At 38.2% G+C, this 20,878-nt stretch overlaps 1 protein-coding gene across 6 annotated transcripts in view; it reads left to right on the forward strand.

The window, feature by feature from the left end:
• Nucleotides 1–20,878, forward strand: part of LOC108149906 (angiopoietin-2) — a 269,820-nt gene that overhangs the window by 129,486 nt on the left and 119,456 nt on the right. For 5 of the 6 annotated variants that reach the window (XM_041709766.1, XM_041709767.1, XM_041709765.1 and 2 more), the window contains exon 5: nt 536–580. The exons of the other annotated variant lie outside the window; for it this stretch is intronic. In XM_041709766.1, the coding sequence (XP_041565700.1) occupies nt 536–580 (45 nt within the window). The remainder of the gene's footprint in view (nt 1–535; nt 581–20,878) is intronic. 6 annotated transcript variants of the gene reach the window in all.

Below are 20,878 nucleotides of genomic sequence, written 5' to 3' on the forward strand. Positions count from 1 at the left end.
AATTTTGTTCAGTGATCAGCAGGAGCAGGGAGCACTCTCATTTAACTTAACGAGGAATTATCTCGGCCAAATAAGCATATGGGCTAGGGAAAAAAAATGTCCAATTAGATCGGCCCTAACCCAAATTCAAATTTGAAAAAATTTAAAAACTACGCTTGGGCTCGATCTTAACCTCATTTGTAACCTAAAAAAAAAATCCAGCTTGCGAAAAATGTTCACGTGCATATCAGCCAAATTCCAGAAATTCCTAACCATGTGTTAACGTAAATCAAAAAAAAAAAAAAAAAAAATGTATTAAAAGAATGCGATTGAATATTGAAGTGACAATAATTATGTTATGAAAAAAAAAAATTTAATCTAATTAAACATTTATAAGATTTAAATTAAGTTATGATTCATCTAGTGCGCGGTTAATTTACGGTTCCTATCTCCCTGCAAAAGTATATTATATATATAAAAATATATTATATTATATTATTTTATTATATAAAATAATAACCATGTCAAAGCTGGAATGCCTTGATTTCTTTTTCAGCCTGCCCTCGTCGAAAGATCGATCGTCCGCCGAGGAACCAGCTGTGTGAGTTGTTTTACCTTTATTTCAAATTACTAAAAAACTAAAATATCTGTGCCAATTAAATTCTCATAAACAAAAAAAATATATATACATATCAATGCCGAAAATTTAAGAAAGCCATTACTTCTAAAATTAACTATGGAAAAGAAAATGAATTGAACCAAAAAATTAATTTACACTGAGAATTTTTTTTCATTGAAAAAAACAAAAATAATTAATTTTAAATAAAATTACAAGTAATTAACTATCGAACCACTGATGAATGATGAATTTAGAATGCATATAAGTAATCATAAAAAAAAACAAATTATTGAATTTCCTTTGAACATAAAACTATTTATTTATTTTTAAAGATCATTTTGTTTAATATACCCTATACTTATTTTTAACTATTTTTACTATACATATGTACTTTACATCAACAATTATATACACCTGTGAAGCCCAGTATTTACCCATGAGGTTTAACGCGTATTATATTTTATCTTTTCTCGCCGAAATTGTTTCTCCCTTTCGTAAATTATCTAAGAAAGATTAAATATGTTACTTGCAATTGAATTAAACATTAAAATGAAAGCTTAAAGAAAACTAAATAACTGGACTCAGCTGATGTCTCTGCGGTCGTAGGGTATAAAAGGGATCACCAGAGTTATGCTCTAGCGGCAGGTGGTCATAGGTAGGATGGGTAATATGCGACCCAAATTACATCTACGGCGTCGCAAACAACAAATTTCTCTCTCTTTCTTTTACCCTGTCCCCTTTCAATAATTTCTCAAAACTTTTCTTTCCTAATTTATGCATCTTTTCTTCCGGTTAAGTATCTAGCTTTTGATATGGTCGCATGCACGCTCAATTCGGTTTTTATTAATAGTAATACGTAGACAGTGTCAAGATCTGTACGAGCAAGACCTCCACCCCCCAAGCCGACGAGCTATAGCCGGAATATTTAGCGTGCCCAGCCAATACAGATCCTTGAAAACATTAAAGTACTTTGCACTTTAGTCGAACGTTACACGCTACAGTTATAATTGATTATTATTAATAAGAAAAGAGGCACCCAAACGTGTATGTCTTAATAAATACAGTTTAATTCATTGAGACTCACAGATGCATAAATTTAAGTCTTTAACATTATTCTTTATTCTTTTTAAAATATTTTCTTAAATTTTTAATTGTTCCTGGAAAACAGTTCGAGTGACTATTAGTATTTTTGACTGTCCGAAAATTATGAATTAACGAGAGAATTTTTTTCTTTAAATAGCAGAAAGGACAAGGTGTCTTGATCTGAGGAAAACAGAGGCATAAACCAGAACTAGGTAAATTTTCTGTCCCGGAATCAAATGCCGAGTCATTGAGCTAATCACCCTTATGAAATTAAATTAGTACATACAAGTATACTTCTCTATACGGAAAATATTGGCATTACTCACGAGCAGTGCCATATCCAGAAAGATATTATGAACCAAATTTTTTTTCCCTTCTTGGGACTAGAGGATTTATATTCTTTTAATCCGGAGTTGGAGTACAAGCGAGTATGTTCTAGAACAATCCGCTGACCAAGTCCATATAAAGTATAAAACTTCTTTCTTTTTTTCGTCTTTTATTTTCTAATTTCTGAGAAATTATTATAATAAAATTATAATAATAAAAATACTCTTCGACGTAGAGCATCAAGCAAAGAGTTCAGTTAATATTTCCTTATTACGTTATTCCGATTTTTTTTCCGTTTGTTTCAAAGATTAAAAATTTTGTTTACCTATTATCGTATCTCTTATATCTTATAACTCAAACTACTATCGTACCGCTGATATTTTATCACTGAAACTACTCTCGTACCGCTGATATTTTTGAGGAAAATATTATCTTACCGTTTATATAGATTTGATTTGCTAAAACTATTTTTTTATCGTCCGTGTGTATGATGGGGATAGACCGATCTCCGGAAAGGGTTGCAGAAAGGGGCGCAAACATCGTCTGTCCGATATGCAAGGCCGAAGTATACCTAGTAGAGGTCTGCCTTACATCATGTCAACATGAATTTCACAAGCGATGCATAGAATCGCATTGGAAGAAAAGTAAACTATGTCCGGTGTGCAAAGCTTCCTGTAGGCCAACTCTCCCAAAGAGTGCGGATAGTCGACAAACTCGTAGCCAATCGAAGAACCGTCAGCCCGCTGATAACGCGGACAAACAAGTATCAGATGATATAGCTCCTTCGTCAGGATACAATTCCAATACCATTAACAGCGGTGATACTATTCCAAGTGTTATCACTGAACATGCCATCACTTTACTAGCCATGGAGCGAAGATTACTAGCTACGCTTACCGAAAGTATGGCCAGTTCAATTCAAAAGTCCGTTTCTGAAGCTATGTCAAGGATAATGTCCGATCAAGGTGCTAATAGAACCCCAAGCGAGCTGAGTCAACAGTTTGGAAGTGGTTTCAATAGGATCGATACATGAGAAGATACCGGGGTGAATTCTAGGCAAGAGATTTTAGCTCCGTGTTCTCCTGCGTCGCTACGAAGTGCCGATGCAGATTTATTAAATCGACCATATAAAGTAGTTCATATTTTGAACGGCTGGAAAATAAAATTTTCCGGTGTAGGAGTGTCAGTGGACAATTTTATTTACCGCGTTGAAGCATTAACTAAGGAGACGTTAGGCAATAATTTCACTGTACTTTGTAGGAATGCTAGCGTTCTTTTCGAAGGGAAAGCCAATGAATTCTATTGGCGATGTCACAAAGCTTATGGTGAAGTCCGATGGGATAGCTTTTGTTCAGCCTTGCGTCTACAGTTTCGACCGAGTAGGGATGATGGTGATCTTGAGGAGTTGATTAGGAACACCAAACAAAAGCCGATCGAAACTTTTGATAGTTTCTATGACACCATTTCAAGTCTAATCGATCAATTAGAACAGCCTTGGATGCCTCACAAGCTCATTCGGGTTCTCCGAAACAATCTTCGTCCCGAAATTAGACATGAAATTTTGAATATCGAAATTCAATCAGTTTCAGAACTGAGGGAGATTTGTCGCAGGCGTGAAGCGTTTTTGGCTGAGGTTAGACGTTGTCAGGGTTATTTCAAATCTTCCCCTTTCAAACGTGAAGTCTCGGAATTTAGTCCAGAACAGGAGATGCCTCCAGAATCGGAATCCGATAAAGAAGGCGATATCGAAGCCTTTTTTTTTGTTGTGCTGGAACTGCCGCAAGGAAGGTCACAGGTATCAGGACTGTGTAGCCGAAAGAAGAGTTTTTTTTTACGGATGCGGAGCTGTCAACACATACAAAACAAGTTGTAACAAGTGTTCAAAAAACTCCAGAGCGGCGGGTCGATGCCGCCATACAAACAGAAGGCCTCCAGTGGCGTTCGGAGCCAAGCAACGATGACCGATCAATAGAGCATGCAGCTACAGTTACACCAACATTTTTCCCTGATATACAAATATCCCCAGACTGTTTTTTGCTTCGTAGCAAAATTCCAATATAAGGAAAAATTAATATCCCGGAAGTAAATAATGAACAAGAATTAGAAAAGCGGAAAACGCGAAGTTCCGTCCGAATAAAATCATTTTGGCAAGAGGTCAAAACGTGTAAAGCCGGACTGGAATATATTAACTCTCTACCTGCAGGACCAAAAGATCCTCGACCCTTTTTATCAATTCGCATGCTCCATCGTACCGTTTACGGACTGTTAGACTCTGGCGCATCGATAAGTTATGTCGGTGGAAGCCTATCCAGTGACATAATTAACAGTAAAGAATTTAGGGCGATAAAAGGCAGCGCTACAACTGCTGATGGAACAACTCAGCAGATAGTTGTTCATTTAAAAGTTGTTGTAGAATACAACGACGTTAAAAGACCTTTAAAAATCTACGTGGTACCTTCACTGAAGCAAAATTTGTATTTAGGCATAGATTTCTGGAAACTTTATGATTTGCTTCCGAAATGCATTAATATATCATCACTAGAATCCGATCCCGACCGTAAGGTTAATGCTGATCAGCATAACTTGTCCGAGGTTAACAAAGCCAAATTAACGAACGTCATTAATTGTTTTCCGTCTTTCACTCAAGAAGGTCTCGGCAAGACCAACTTGATAACGCACTCAATCGATGTCGGTACGGCTAAACCGATAAAACAACGACACTTTCCTGTCTCACCCGCAGTTCTACTGCGCCATGTATGCCGAGATTGAAAGAATGTTACAATTGGGTGTGAGAGGAGTCCGAAAGTTCGTGGTCTTCTCCTATTGTAATGGTGACAAAACCCGGAAAAGTTAGGATTTGTCTAGATTGCCGAAAGGTAAACAGTTTCACGAAAAAAGATGCATACCCTCTTCCCCAAATAGCGGGAATTTTAAGTCGTTTGCCTAAGGCGGAATTCATATCCAGCCTTGACCTTAAGGATGCCTACTGGCAGGTCCCTTTAGAGGTTTCATCACGAGACAAAACGGCTTTCACTGTCCCTGGTAGACCGCTTTACCAGTTTAAGGTTATGCCTTTTGGGCTGTGCTATGCTACTAGTACAATGTCCCGTTTAATGGACAAGGTTGTGCCAGCTCATCTCAGAAACGAGGTGTTCATTTACCTTGACGATTTATTGGTAGTTTCTTCCATCTTTGAGAGACATCTTGAAGTTCTCAGAGATATCGCGCTGCAGATAAAGCGTGCAGGTTTGACGATCAATATTGGCAAAAGTCATTTCTGTATGCTTCGTGTGCGATATCTAGGTCATAAAATCGGCGATGGTGGAATACGCACCGACCCAGAAAAGATGGCCGTAATTACTAATTTTCCGTTACCTAAGACTTTACGCAGTCTACGAAGTTTTATGGGTTTGTGTGGGTGGTATCGAAAGTTTGTTCCCGATTTCGCTTCACTCTCAGCTCCCTTAACAGACTTAATGACCACAAAACGAAGGTTTAGTTTAACCGACGAGGCCATAAAAGCTTTCGAAGGCTTAAAACTTTCACTCAGCAAGGTTCCAGTCTTATGCAGCCCCGACTTTACAAAGCCTTTCGCGATACATTGCGACGCTAGTAAAACAGGGATAAGAGCAGTACTAGTACAGCTGTCGGAAGAAGGAGACGAACAGCCTGTTGCTTTCTTTTCAAAGAAGCTGAACAAAGCTCAGCGTAATTATACTGTTACCGAGCAAGAATGTCTAGCGGCGGTAGCAGCTCTTAAGAATTTTAGGGCGTATGTGAAGGGACATAAATTTAAAATCATAACAGATCATGCCTCATTGAAGTGGTTTATGTCTAATCAGGACCTAAATTCACGACTAGCTCGATGGGCTTTAGCTTTACAAAGATATGATTTCACAATTGAACATCGAAAGGGTTCTCTAAATATTGTTCCCGACTCACTTTCCCGTGTTAACGAAGACGTGGTAGCCGCTATAGACTTGCGCGAAGGATTTTTAGTGGACATGAAATCAGAGCATTTCCAATCAGCTGAGTATGTTTCTCTTGTAGTAAAGGTAAAAGCCAATCAAGAAAATTTTCCTGATCTTAAGTCTGACAGTGGTTATGTTTATCGGAAAGCCGAACATTTAACGGGAGAGCAAGTTCATGATGAGTATGCCTGGAAGCTCTGGGTACCTAAAGAACTGGTTCCAGAAATCCTCTCACGACGTCACGATAGTCCTTTATCTTCTCACGGTGGCATACACAAGACGATTGAGAGAGTAAGGCGATACTATTTTTGGCCTGGCCTTGATCCAGATGTAAAGGCTTATATAAATGCTTGCGAAGTGTGCAAGACGACTAAAGCTCCGAATTGTGTATTGCGACATTAGGAAAAGCGCCGGAAAGTCAGCGATTTTTCCAACGGTTGTTCATAGATTTCCTTGGACCTTATCCCAGATCCAGAAGTGGAAATATCGGTATATTTATCGTGCTCGACCATTTTTCAAAATATTTCTTTCTCAAACCCGTAAGGAAAATAGATACAAGTGCAGTTATAAAATATCTAGAAGGGTAGTTGTTTATGGCATATGGGACGCCTGAAACAGTGGTGTCCGACAACGGCTCACAATTTCGTTCTTACGCTTTTCAGAAATTAGTGCAGCAATACGGCATTACCCATACGCTGACGGCCGTCCATTCGCCTCAGGCTAATGCGTCCGAGCGCGTTAACCGTTCTGTAATTTCTGCAATTAGGACTTATCTTCGACCTGACCAAAAGGACTGGGACGAGTATCTCAACAGAATATGTTGCGCGTTGAGATCGTCCGTTCATGCTAGTTTGGGAACCTCTCCCTACTACATGGTCTTCGGACAACATATGATTACATCCGGTGGTACATATTCTTTGTTAAGAAAGTTAAATTTACTAGATGATGGTTCTTTGAAATTCAATCGTCAGGATTCATTTGAAATAGTTCGAGATAAAGCTTGCAAGTTAATGCAGGAAAAGCACGATATAAACGAGAAGCGATATAATCTTCGCTCTAGAGTTGTGTCTTTTGAAGAAGGGCAAGATTTACCGTCGAAATTTTAAGCAAAGCTGTTTTCAAACTGGCTACAACGCAAAATTCGGTCCTTCCTTTGTGAAAGCGAGGGTTCGAAGAAAGTTAGGAAACTCTTATTACGAATTAGAAGATTTACAGGGTCGAATTATAGGTACCTATCATGCAAATGATATTCGACAATAACGTGTCCTCAGTCGGTATCTGTCTAGTGCAACCCTAGCCAGATTTTCCGGGGGGACTTTGTAGCGGCGCCTGAAGAACGTTTGTTTTGGCTTGAAAACTGGCGCTTATTTTTGTATTTAGCGACCTTTGGAGAGTAGTCAGATGCCTAGCCAAATTTAGTGTCGGAAATTAGTGTTTAGCAAAAAAAATACTAATTAGTATTTTTGCGGGTGATGCCAGATAGTTCCACGATCAGCTGTTGCTGAGAAGCTTGTCCTAAGCCGAAATGGCGGATTTTTCAGCTGGCAGAAATTTCTGGAAGAGGCCGAAACCGACGCCGCATGATTTTTGAACTTCCTTCTTAATTAAACCGGCGTTCCAGTCAGACGTGTGAAATTTATTCGTCCCCATTCGGCAAAGTGGTGAAAAATATATACACGCGGTATTTCGAAGTTCTTGCAAAGTGATTTTTCCCGCGAAGAATTCAAACAAAGAAGTGAGTTGTGTGGGTTTTCTCGCTAAATATTTTCAAGTGCTGAATTTTCGATTTCTTTTAAAAGGCTGAAATTTTACGTTTCCCGATACGGCCGCCACCGCCGCCACGGCATACCATCACAAGCGCATGTGCAAGGGGCCCAGTTAACTTTCGCCAACGTTCCGGGGAGCACCCACATCGGCCGGCAGTCCAAACCTGCCCTGTGGAGCACCCACGCTGCCCAGCGATCCGGATCTGCCTGTGGAGCACCCACGCTGCCCAGCAATTCGGATCCGCCCGGAGGAGCACCCACGCTGGCCAGCGATTCGGATCCGCCCTGAGGAGCACCCACCTTTGCCAAACCGCAGTGCCTTAGGGAGCACCCCAAATTTTGTTCACTGATCAGCAGGAGCAGGGAGCACTCTCATTTAACTAAACGAGGAATTATCTCGGCCAAATAAGCATATGGGATAGGGGAAAGAAAAATGTCCAATTAGATCGGCCCTAACCCAAATTTAAATTTTAAAAAATGTAAAAACTACGCTTGGACTCGATCTTAACCTCATTTGTAACCTAAAAAAAAATCCAGCTTGCGAAAAATGTTCACGTGCATATCAGGCAAACAGGCTACACTGGGAGAAATTCCTAACCATGTGTAAACGTAAAGCAAAAATAAAAAAAAATAAGGTTTTAAAAGAATGCGATTGAATATTGAAGTGACAATAATTATGTTATGAAAAAAAAAATTTAATCTAATTAAATAATTATAAGATTTAAATTAAGTTATGATTCATCTAGTGCGCGGTTAATTTACGGTTCCTATCTCCCTGCAAAAGTATATTATATATATAAAAATATATTATATTATATTATTTTATTATATAAAATAATAACCATGTCAAAGCAGGAATGCCTTGATTTCTTTTCCAGCCTGCCCTCGTCGGAAGATCGATCGTCCGCCGAGGAACCAGCTGTGTGAGTTGTTTTACCTTTATTTCAAATTACTAAAAAACTAAAATATCTGTGCCAATTAAATTCTCATAAACAAAAAAAATATATATACATATCAATGCCGAAAATTTAAGAAAGCAAAGAAAGAAAATGAATTGAACCAAAAAATTAATTTACACTGAGAATTTTTTTCTTTGAAAAAAACAAAAATAATTAATTTTAAATAAAATTACAAGTAATTAACTAGCGAACCACTGATGAATGATGAATTAAGAATGCATATTAATAATCATAAAAAAAAACAAACTATTGAATTTCATTTAAACATAAAACTATTTATTTATTTTTAAAGATCATTTTGTTTAATATACCCTATACTTATTTTTAACTATTTTTATGTATAGTAATGTACTTTACATTAATAATTATATACACCTGTGAAGCCCAGTATTTACCCATGAGGTTTAACGCGTATTATATTTTATCTTTTCTCGCCGAAATTGTTTCTCCCTTTCGTAAATTATCTAAGAAAGATTAAATATGTTACTTGCAATTGAATTAAACATTAAAATGAAAGCTTAAAGAAAACTAAATAACTGGACTCAGCTGATGTCTCTGCGGTCGTAGGGTATAAAAGGGATCACCAGAGTTATGCTCTAGCGGCAGGTGGTCATAGGTTGGGTGGGCAATATGCGACCCAAATTACATCTACGACGTCGCAAACAACAAATTTCTCTGTCTTTCTTTTACCCTGTCCCCTTTCAATAATTTCTCAAAACTTTTCTTTCCTAATTTACGCATCTTTTCTTCCGGTTAAGTATCTAGCTTTTGATATGGTCGCATGCACGCTCAATTCTGATTTTATTAATAGTAATACGTAGACAGTGTCAAGATCTGTACGAGCAAGACCTCCACCCCCCAAGCCGACGAGCTATAGCCGGAATATTTAGCGTGCCCAGCCAATACAGATCCTTGAAAACATTAAAGTACTTTGGACTTTAGTGGATCGTTACACGCTACATCTATATCATCAAATTTACATATCAACCTCTATCCCTGTTTAAAAAACTACAATTTTAACATATTTGCACCGTATTTAGCCTTAGTTTTTTTTATAAATGTCTCTAAATTATGTTATTTGTGTTTTTTCCGCGAACTCGATAACTGTCCACTATGCGAATAGGGCCCGCGCGTAACAAGCTCGTGCTATAGATGCATAAGGTTAAATTTTCCGGTAATTCCCCGCAAACTACACTTACACTGACTTACAAATTTAAATTGATGAAATCCTCCAGAGATCAAACCATTTTCTGGTGCATTTCCTTCTAAGAATAGGTTTTCTTATATAGATGCTAGAGCTCGACAAGGTGTGATCAATTTGCTAAAACTGAAGTTCCGACAACATTACCTAATTCTTTAAAAATACACGTCTGAGAACAGAAAAAGAAACTGTATTCAACATCTTGAAGATGGTACATTCACAAATCTAACAAGTTATTAACCTCAACATTCCGCCGGTAAATCTATTTTAAACGAATTTTTCCAAAAGTTGTCTTTCTATTGCAGGTAGTATATAAGTCGGAACGAGCCGGATCGGACGACTATAGCATATAGCTCACATAGGAACAATCGGAAAAAATAAATCAAAGAAAATTATAACTTTGCTGTTTTTCATTTTTTGTTTTAGTTCTTCGACATATCATATTGGTTAATTAATTTAGAGTTACCGTTTAAATTTCATCAAAATTGGACTTCTATATCATATAGCTCTCATAGGAACAATCGGAAAAAAAAATATATAACTTTGCTGTTTTTTAATTTTTGTCGTAGTTCCTCGACAGTATTGGGTAATTATTTCAGAATTACGGTTTAAATTTCATCAAAATCGGACGACTATATCACATAGCTCCCATAGAAATAATAAAAATATATAAAATAACTATCAAATAATTGAGCTGCAAATCATCATAGGTTCAACATTTTTTAACATATACGCAAGTAAATCATAATTTTAATGTTTTCAAAAGTATTTAACTCTTGCAATAGCTGCAAGGGTATATGAACTTCGGCTTGCCGAAGTTTGCTTTCTTTCTTGTTTTATTACAAGTTGTCGCTTTTTATACCCTTGCAGAGGGTATTATAATTTCAGTCAGAAGTTTGCAACGCAGTGAAGGAGACATCTCCGACCCTATAAAGTATATATATTCTTGATCAGCATCACTAGGCGAGTCGATCTAGCCATGTCCGTCTGTCCGTCCGTCTGTCCGTCTGTCCGTCTGTCCGTCCGTTTATATGCAAACTAGTCTCTCAGTTTTAAAGCTATCTGCATGAAACTTTCCCAAAAGTTGTCTTTCTATTGCAGGTAGTATATAAGTCGGAACGAGCCGGATCGGACGACTATAGCATATAGCTCCCATAGGAACAATCGGAAAAATAAATGAAAAAAAATTATAACTTTGCTGTTTTTTAATTTTTTGTTTAGTTCTTCGACATATAGCAATGGTTAAATATTTCAGAATTATGGTTTAAATTTCATCAAAATCGGACGACTATAGCATATAGCCCCCATAGGAACAATCGGAAAAATAAATGAAAAAAAATGATTACTTTTCTGTTTTTTAATTTTTTGTTTAGTTCTTCGACATTTAGTAATGGTTAAATATTTTCGATTTACGGTTTAAATTTCATCAAAGTCGGACGACTATATCATATAGGTCCCATAGGAACAATCGCAGAAATAAATGAAAAAAAATTATAACTTTTCTGTTTTTTAATTTTTTGTTTAGTTCTTCGACATATGGCAATGTTTAATTATTTCAGAATTATGGTTTAAATTTTATCAAAATCGGACGTCTATATCATATAGCTCCCATAGAACTAATAAAAATATATAAAATAACTATCTAATAATTGAGCTGCAAATCATCATAGCTTCACTGTTTTTCAGTATATACTCAAGTAAATCATAATTTAAATGTTTTCAAAAGTATTTAATTCATGCAATAGCTGCAAGGGTATATGAACTTCGGCTTGCCGAAGTTTGCTTTCTTTCTTGTTTTTAAATAAATACCTCATTTTTATCGACGAATTCATAGACCTACGGTCTTAAATGTCTCTGCGCCACGTGATAGACGTGTTAAGGGTTTTGCGATTTGTGGGCCTTAGAGTGGGCGTGGCTCCGTTTTAAAAAAAACTTGCGCTGCGTAGGCGAAACTAGAATCTGCAGGCCAAATCCCACTAGCTTGAAACCAAAAACTTTTATAATATTGCGCTCCCGTTTGGAGTCCCCAATATCAAGTACACATTGATCGTGTTGAGCCGGTACAAAAGATATTCTTATATCGCGCTTCGTGGTTTGAACTGGGATTAAAACGTATGGTTGCCTTCTTACTCTAGAAGACTAATAATGCTAAATTTACCTACTCTTGTAAATCGTATAATCATGCTTGGAAAGGTGATATGTCAAAGGTAATATTGATTCCATAGAATTGGTAAGGCGCTTAACTTTTAATGTGCCTTTTAGACCAACCCGCAACTATCATCTTGCCAAGATGTACCTCAAATTTTGGCATGCGTGAACTCTTTCGGGTTCTTTGTAATAATTATAATAATCTATATCATCAAATTTGCATATCAACCTCTATCCTTGTCCTAAAAACTACAATTTTAACATATTTGCAGCGTATTTAGTCTTAGTTTTTTTATAAATGTCTCTACATTATGTTTGTGTTTTTTTCCGCGAACTCGATAACTGTCCACTATGCGAATAGGGCTCGCTTAGAAAATTAATTTATTTTTTTGCAGTGGCAAGTTTATTACCGAATAATCGCGGCCTATCCGCAACTGGTGTTTTTCGATGTAGTTTGGTGCCTAGTTCCTTTAATGGATGGCCTTGTCACGTCGACAAAATCATGAAGGACTTCTCGAAACTTGGACTAACTCTCTACTGCGGAAACGGCTTCGCCTGTGCCAGGCATGTGGGTGATGAGAGGCCAGTAATAGATTTGATTAACCATTGGTTCTTAAGATCGAAGACGAGCTGGAACTCCGATAAGTCTACACAATAATGGCGGTGTGCACTTCGGCAAAAAAAAAACGATCAGGTAAAGTTTTGACGGAGATCCAAGTTCAGTTGGGTGACGTACTTTCCGAATAAATAATCGTCGGCTTCGCTGCATAGAATGTAAAATCCCCTAGAAAGGTTTTTAGTTTATCCAAAGTGTGTGGTATACAGAAACCTGAATCAATGAGAAATCGATTTCGTGCAGGCGCTGTTTCTGTGGGACAACTGACTGAACTGTGGTCTCGCTGGTAATATTCTGTCGGGCGACAGCATTTTTAGTTTAACGACAAGGAGCGGGCACATGGTGAGAACTGTTTCGAGAAGTGCTCTGGGCAAGTCACTTTTACAATCGATCTAGAGCCATAATTTCCGATCTGTTACTCAAACCATACAAGGGAACAGTTGTTAGCACTTGTAATAGGTCAGCGCAGGCCACTTAAGCCTTCAAATTATTATGACTTAAAATGTTTCCGACACTGCTCAAAGGTCTTCTACGGGTGCAAAATATAGCTCACCCGCTCTGCGTTGGCCATTGATAAGACTAGAATACGAAACCCATCAATGTTACTTGCTATAAAATTTCATGAAATAAAACAGTTTGAAATTATAACTCAGCAAATGGGACGTCTTATTATTTGGTCGCTCTTTTCAATATTAATGGTCGAAGTCACGTAGTTAGTATCATTCTGAGGGAAAAGTCCGATGAATATACCATATAAACGATTATATAAAAAGCCGATTTAGCCTCGCTTGTGATCGGTTGTGCTTATCTTGTGCTCTGTGATTTTGTCAAGTTTGGATTAATTTCTGAAAGTTCTGGTGTTTTTATTTAAATCAAGCATAGCGTAACTTCATTGTGTGTGTTTGGAACTAGGGTTTTCTTATAACTAGGAACTAGGCTTTTCTTATAAATCTGTACTCACTATTAGAGTTTTAATAATTTTGTTTTAAATTGTATAATCCCTTTGCACTGTTATCGTAATTTCATTCTCTTGTGCTTGCTTTGCCAGTGCACCTAGTGATTTGTTTTTGTAACATTGCACATTCTATGATTATTTGGTGTTACCTGAGCCAAGAAAGGTTGCCAGCTTCCATCTACATCAAAAGAAATATATATCTTATTCTGGCTCTGCGATACAATGATGCATGCAAAATATGCAGGATTTGTTGGAAGAGTTACAGATTACATTGACCTGCGGACTGGACTCAAGTGGTCATGTGAGTCCTGCAGGGAAATTGAAAATGAGATGTGTGACTTTCTTTTCGGAGTATTAAAACAACTCACTGAAGGTTTCAACGCGGTAAGTGAAGGGTTTTGTAGTAAAAAACTGCTTAGTAAGTAACCTAAGCGTAAAAAACTGAGCCCATTAGAAAGGGCTCTTTTTTATTTCTGTTCATTAACCGGCACCTAGCTTATCAGCCCCTGTCGTGGAGAAGTTGTAGTGCAGCCAAGTCCTAATGGTTCGAAGTACTCCGTTCATCAGAAAGTCGAAGTCAAAATGTACAAGTGTTCAAGCTGTTGGTGGTGGTAAAAGAAATTTTCTGTTGTTCTCCATAGGAAACAATTATTTGTTTCTCGATTTACCCCCTTAACCACATCTGATGATGTTATGGAGTTTATTCAAGAATAATACCCATCTCCAAACATTACAGTTGAACAATTTAAATGTTCACACGCTCGAAATATATATTATTTTAAAATATCTGTTCCTCCAGAAGCTTTTAACGTTATAAATAATACAAGTTTTTGGCCAGATGATGAGCTAATAATAAATATTGTTTGAATTTGAATTTGTTTTCAAAAAACAAAGAAATAATATTCATCCTCCGATTTTAGAGTCTGTTCCAAAATACTGAACACTTCTATATTTGTAGCCTATCAAAATGTAAGGGGACTTAAAATGAAGTTACCTAGGATGTTCGCTGAATGCTCGGCCCTTAATGAACATATTATAGTCTTCTTAGAAACTTGGCCGCACATTTCCAACTCCGAAGTTTTTTCAAACAACTTTAACATTTATAGAACTGATCGCGTTTCTCTCAGGGGAAAGCACGACACGTGCATATTGCTGTTAATTCCAGGCTTACATCGGAGACAATTCGGCCTGATTACCCCAATGAAATAGAATTCGTTAGTGTAAAAGTTTCCTTACATTACTTGTCTATTTTTGTATCCTGGGTCTGACATTTTAATTTATGAACATCATAATTAACCTACAATAAAAGCTATCTCTACTTTCTGGCGGGGATCATTTGATTTTTTTGGGAGATTTTAGTTTTCCAGTTATATCTTGGTGATCTCCTATCGACTGCCTTGTTTGCACGCCTTTGTCGGATCATATCTTTGTTGGTGGACTTTTAGACCTATCATTACAACAAATTAGCTTTTTCCGTAATTGTTTAAATTGCCAATCAGGCCTAGTATTTGTTTTGGATCCGTCCGAGGTCGTTGTATCTAGTTGTCCCAGAATACCGATATTATCCCAAAAGGGAATTGACAATTTTCCATGATACCTTTTCCCATGTAGCTTAGCAAACTATACCTACCTATTTGCTTTCCGTAAATGTGGTTTTAATAAGCTAGAATACTTAACCAATACAACTGGACATACCTATACCATTGCTACTGAATTATCTCATAGCGCTTTAAACACTTTCTTTAAGAATGCGTTATTCTATGTATTGAACTGGCTTAAAGCCGAATTTTCAAATTATCCGAAGCAATTTTATAACTTTGTAAATGTCAACCGAAATAACTCCGCCTTGCCTTCACCAGTTCGATTAAACTTAATTGAGGTGTCTACTGACTCTGAAAATCCTCTTTATTTGCCAAGTTCTTCCGAACTATCTATAGTGCGTATACTTGTCTCAAATAAATTTACCCTTACAATTTAAACAGCTCAAATTGTATTTTTTCCCGGTAATAACAAAAAGTTCTCTTCTAAGGGATTTGGAGACCACAAGGTCAACATATTCTCCAGCGCAGGAAGGGCTTCCTGGGTGCGTGTTTAAGTTTTGTGCTCCTGTTTTAATTGTCTATCTGTCAGTTTTTCCAACTGTAATTTTTTTTCAACATTTTATTTATTGAATCTTCTCATTAGGAAGACTAACAATAAGTGTAGTAAATCTTAAATTAAAAAGCTATCTAAAAGTCAATTTGAGTGACGCTAGATTAAGGGGATCTAATAACTATTGCTGGAAAGTCATTGCCCTTTAGGTGGGATTTTGTTTGAATATTTACTCTTTTACGGGTAGAATACCCAGATCTCTGTGAATGTTCTCGTTCCGAACATAGCAAGGTCCTTCAGTGATAGTTCTCAGGATTTTGTATTGAGCGCGCTAAAAAATGTCCCCCACAGCTGTACGTCCAGACTGGTTTAAAAGCAGGATCGTGTAGTCCAGCAGAGGGGATATCGGGCGTTTAAAATCCAGTGAAAGTTATTGACCTTTAGTCTTCGATGTATATTCTAAGCTTCGATGTGTCATCGCCAAGTAAGTCGCCAGTTAAGGTGAATGCCGAGTTACGTTAGCTAGGTCCTAAGATAACGTTGGAGAATTTACAAAAGGCTTAAATTGCAGAGTTTGGGAGGTCATTTATCATTTTTTGGGTAATAAAGTCACCGCCTGGGGACTTTGGCAATTCGTTCGGTAGAAACATAATTGGCTCCGTTTCTGTTTTAGTACGAGTTGGAGGTACCGGCGCAAACGAATAAGTTGCACAGTTTGGTTGGAATTCGTTTCGAAGATGTAAGGCAAATGTACAGGCTCTGTCATTTTCAGCCACACTGTAAATTTGCCTCACTTTTTCAGTCACTTTCGTTTCTTATAGGATTCACTGTTTCGACCAGGGGTCTTAGGTTTGGGTGAGCTATCCACAAGGGATGCTTTGAACTGGTTGGCGATAGTTTTTCAATTTATCAAGGTTGAGATTTTTCTTCTTTTTGCTTAAGAGCCATCGAAAGTCTACGAGTAGCCTCCTTAAGTCAGTACTTAGAGGTTCTGCTCTGCTGGTTTGCCTAGCACGTCCTCAAACGTCTTTTTTTCCGAAAGAAGCTCCTCAATTTGAAGATTAGTTAGTGGTGGTGGAGATATTGGCTGCTGCGACGAATACAGATTCCAGTGCGTCGGCAGCAATCTATGTCCTCCTTGATGTTGAGCTGCGGGGTTAGTTCAATGTGGGAACTTTTTGTACTTTTTATATTTAAGCCAGATGGTTCTGTGCGACGTCAGCCTGTGGGGGTGCTCAAATATATTCGGGAGCTTTGGAGCAGAGTCAATAGGACTGGAGTCCGACGAAAGGTCTGGGAGCGTTTTTGCATGAGAGATACATTTTGTCACAACAAAATCAATCAAATCACTGGAAGCTTCCTGGGAGCTGCTGGCCAGTATGTAGAAATGCCTAATGAAACGTAGTCCAGTTTGTTGCATGTTTTGATGATTGCATTATATTCCTTTGGAAACCAATGAATTGGCCATCAGAGACTGAAATGCGAGGTGGGCAATGGACAAGGGCAATGGCAAGATTGCTGTTTTCAGTTGTTGCTTTATCGATATAGCTTGCAAATAATTTTGTACAAACCTTTGGTGTATGTGGTGTTTGTTGCCGCTTCTTATTAAAATACCGGTTCTGCCGTGGGCTTTGCCATCTGAATGATCCGTTCCGTAGAACGTCTAACCTCGTATTTAACAGTAATATTTGTTTGTAAGGTCTGTTTCTGATTTTTATTCAGGAACTAAAAAGTTTCAAATTAATGCCGTTGGTATTCCACAGGGATATTCGTGGGTAAGACATGGTTTATTTGGACTGCTGTACGACATAAAGTCCATCATACATTGTTGCAAAGTGATCAACAGAGTGATATTCGTGGGTAAGACATGGTTTATTTGGACTGCTGTACGACATAAAGTCCATCATACTTTGTTGCAAAGTGATCACCAGAGTTACGATATTGCCCCGTGGCTGTCCCAAGGCCTGCTGGACGTTTTCGATTCTCGGCTCTGAGTGAGTTTTTCCAGTTCTTCGAGCATAGAAGATGACGTTGGTGGTGATTGAATTGCCAAACGAGGATCTGGCTGCTCTGCAATGTAAAGTGTACTTTTATGTTGTCTGACAGCGTGCCGTTCTTGCACAATAAACACGACTTTTTAGCCCCTTATATTATTATTTCAATCCATAAAAAGAAAGGAATGACGGATGTTCAAAATTATATTTCTAAATTGATTGCAATACCTAAAGCATTTTACTTCTCATTCTAATATAAGCTCATCAACATGGGTTTGTGAAGCAAAGGTTAACTACCACGAACGTATTTGAATTGACATCTATTGTAGTTAAAGGAGTTTATAATAAAATGCAGACTGATGTTATATATCCAGACTTTAGTATTGCTTTTGATTCTCTTAACCATTACTAATTCTTTTCTTTGTGGTGCTCAAATAAAATAAAACCGCACAAGTTTCCAATTAATTATGCACTAAGTTTATTTTAAATGGCACCAAAGCTTTCTTTACAAATTTTAATGTTTATATTTGAGATTGGTTGGTTGGGCAGGCACACCGATTTGTCTGTGCCTTTTAACTAGTGAAAGTAAACGAAAAGAATAGGCAGGCGATCTGCGACCGTGCCTTCAGCGAGGGAGAAAAATCGAATCGGACTTGCGCCACTAGGGTAAAATACTCTTCACGCCATCGTGAACAGAAGATTTGTTGAAAATAAGAAATTCTCTGCCAGCGGTCCACACGGTTAAAGTTCAGCTTTGTGACTTCAGGCTCAGAGTACAACACCAGCGAAACTGTCCCAAGAATGTGTGCAGGAGTTAGCACCTCAATATCTGCCCGATTCTCTGAAAGAGGGAGTAATATTTTCCGCAATGTGGCAAACGAATGTACGCAATTCATCGAACGATAATAAAGATGGGACAACAGAACGATGGAAATAAAATTTTGCCGTTTTTACTGAAGCCTCCCAGAGGCCTCCAAAGTGAGGCGAACGAGGGGGAATGAAACGCCACTAAATTTAATCTTCCAGGTAGAATTCCTCTATAGCTCGCATGTGGTGGCCAGACAGGAATAAATTCCATCGAAGTTCGTAGCATTATCTGAACATATCCGTGCAGGTTTGCCTCTGAATAAACCGCTTCAATGCTCCCAAGAGTGCTCCAGGTGGATCGCTTTCATCGCAAAACAGATAAAAACGCAAACGTACGTTTTCACAGGCACCTTGCTTCGAACTCCGGTCTTGTAGCAAAATGGCCTGCAGAAATCCAGACTAGTTACCATGAACATTGATGTTGCATTTACACGATCTTTAGGTAGGTCAGCCATTAAAAGTTGAGATAATTGTGGCTTAGCTCGAAACGTATAACGCACTTTTACGTTGCCGCCGAACCTTTTTTTTCGGCCACATATCGACCAAAAGTGAAAACGCAGGTTAGCGAGCAGCACTCGTGTACCAGAATGCAATTTTTTCCGATGCAAGTCCAGTATAATTGCACGTGTAACTGGATGCTGGCGTGGTAGTATGGCAGAATGCTGCGCATTGTAATCCAAGGACGAATTTTGTAGTCTGCCACCACCTCGCATAAGACCAAAGATATCGATAAATGGAGAAAGTGAGGACAACTGGGTGGACGATGTAATTTAGTCATCATTCAAGTTGCTCATTTGGATACTTCTGATAAGCATCCGAGTGCCCATTTTAACATCTTCGGCGTTGAGACTCGGTCGTCCTTTGCGGTGAACAAATTTGTATACGTATCCAATCTTTTGCCAAGAATTCACGAATTTGCATTTAAATTTTGTTTGGATTCGTTGGCAACGCCGATCAAAGGCCGGGAAGAGTCTTCTCAGCAAACAAGTTTCAGGCCAACCGTGCTAATTTTTGAACGTCTGAACCAAAGGGCAGATTCCAGAAGCTTGCTCGGGGAAGCACCTCTAGACAATATATTGGCTGGATTGCAGTCAGTCGTTACATAGCACCAATTCTTGCCGATGTATAGTTCTTGAATTAAAGATATTCGATAAGCAATAAAAACTTGAAAACGTGAAAGTTCATCACTTGTCCATGATAAGGCTACAGCAGAATCTGACCAGCAATAAAACGGGCGATCGAGAGATTCATGTTGCGAACGTCACGCATCAGTTCAGCCAGAAATAAAGCAGCGCACAACTCTAATGAGTGAGAGTCTTCAAAGGCGCCACACGAGATTTTAAGCAAAATAGATGCACTTCTCGTTTGCCATCAGCTAATAAAATGAGATATATACATCACTCATATGCGTCGATGCTATCCTCTCAATAGCACCATTTGGATGCAAAGCACGTCGAGAATACTTAATGTGCTGAGTACAACCCATTTCAGATGACAACTTCAGCCATGATGTATTGAGTGCCTCAGTACCTCGTGCAAACAAGATTGTTGTTTGAAAGTCACGGTGTGAAGCTTGAATACCTGCACCTCCTGGACTGGTGAGTCACGCCAAAGAATACATTGAAGATAGCCATCGGGTTCAGCCACGCAAATACACCGATACATCTTGCAGATGTCACCAGTCAAAGCAACAGAGAAAGTACGAAAATGTAACAGAACTGCTTCTGTTGAATGGTAGGTCCTGCCATGAGAACCTTGTTCACCGAATGTCCACTTGATGTTTTGGCAGACCCATCAAAAAGGCCATCAAAGGCCTTGAAATGAGCCTCACACTCCAGTTTTTCTTTGGTGGCTGTGCCCACGCCTTCACAACAGCTCTCATCTTCCCAAAAACGACGGACTAGTTCATTCATATGAACTTCAGCAGCAGGCAACTCACGCTGCACAGCATGACCGTGTAGTTGCCTTGAGAGTGGAAGAATACGCCTCCTGTAACGATCCAACTAAGCATGGTTTTCTGCTATAGGGGTAGCCCACAGTTAACTTAATCTGCCCTACATATAATAGCTCAAACAAGAAAGGAAGAAAACTTCGGCAAGCCGAAGTTCATATACCCTTGCAGCAAATGCAAAAACTAAATTTTCTTGAAAACATTTTAATTATACTTTTATACATATACTTGAGTATATGTTTAAAAACATTGAAGCTATGATGAGTTGCAGCTCAATAATTCGATAGTTCCTATGGCGGCTATATGATATCGTTTTCCGATTTTAATAAAATTAAAAGAGTAATTCTGAAC

This window comes from Drosophila elegans, unplaced genomic scaffold (genome assembly GCF_018152505.1).
Source record: "Drosophila elegans isolate 14027-0461.03 unplaced genomic scaffold, ASM1815250v1 contig_492, whole genome shotgun sequence".
NCBI classification, from domain to species: domain Eukaryota; kingdom Metazoa; phylum Arthropoda; class Insecta; order Diptera; family Drosophilidae; genus Drosophila; species Drosophila elegans.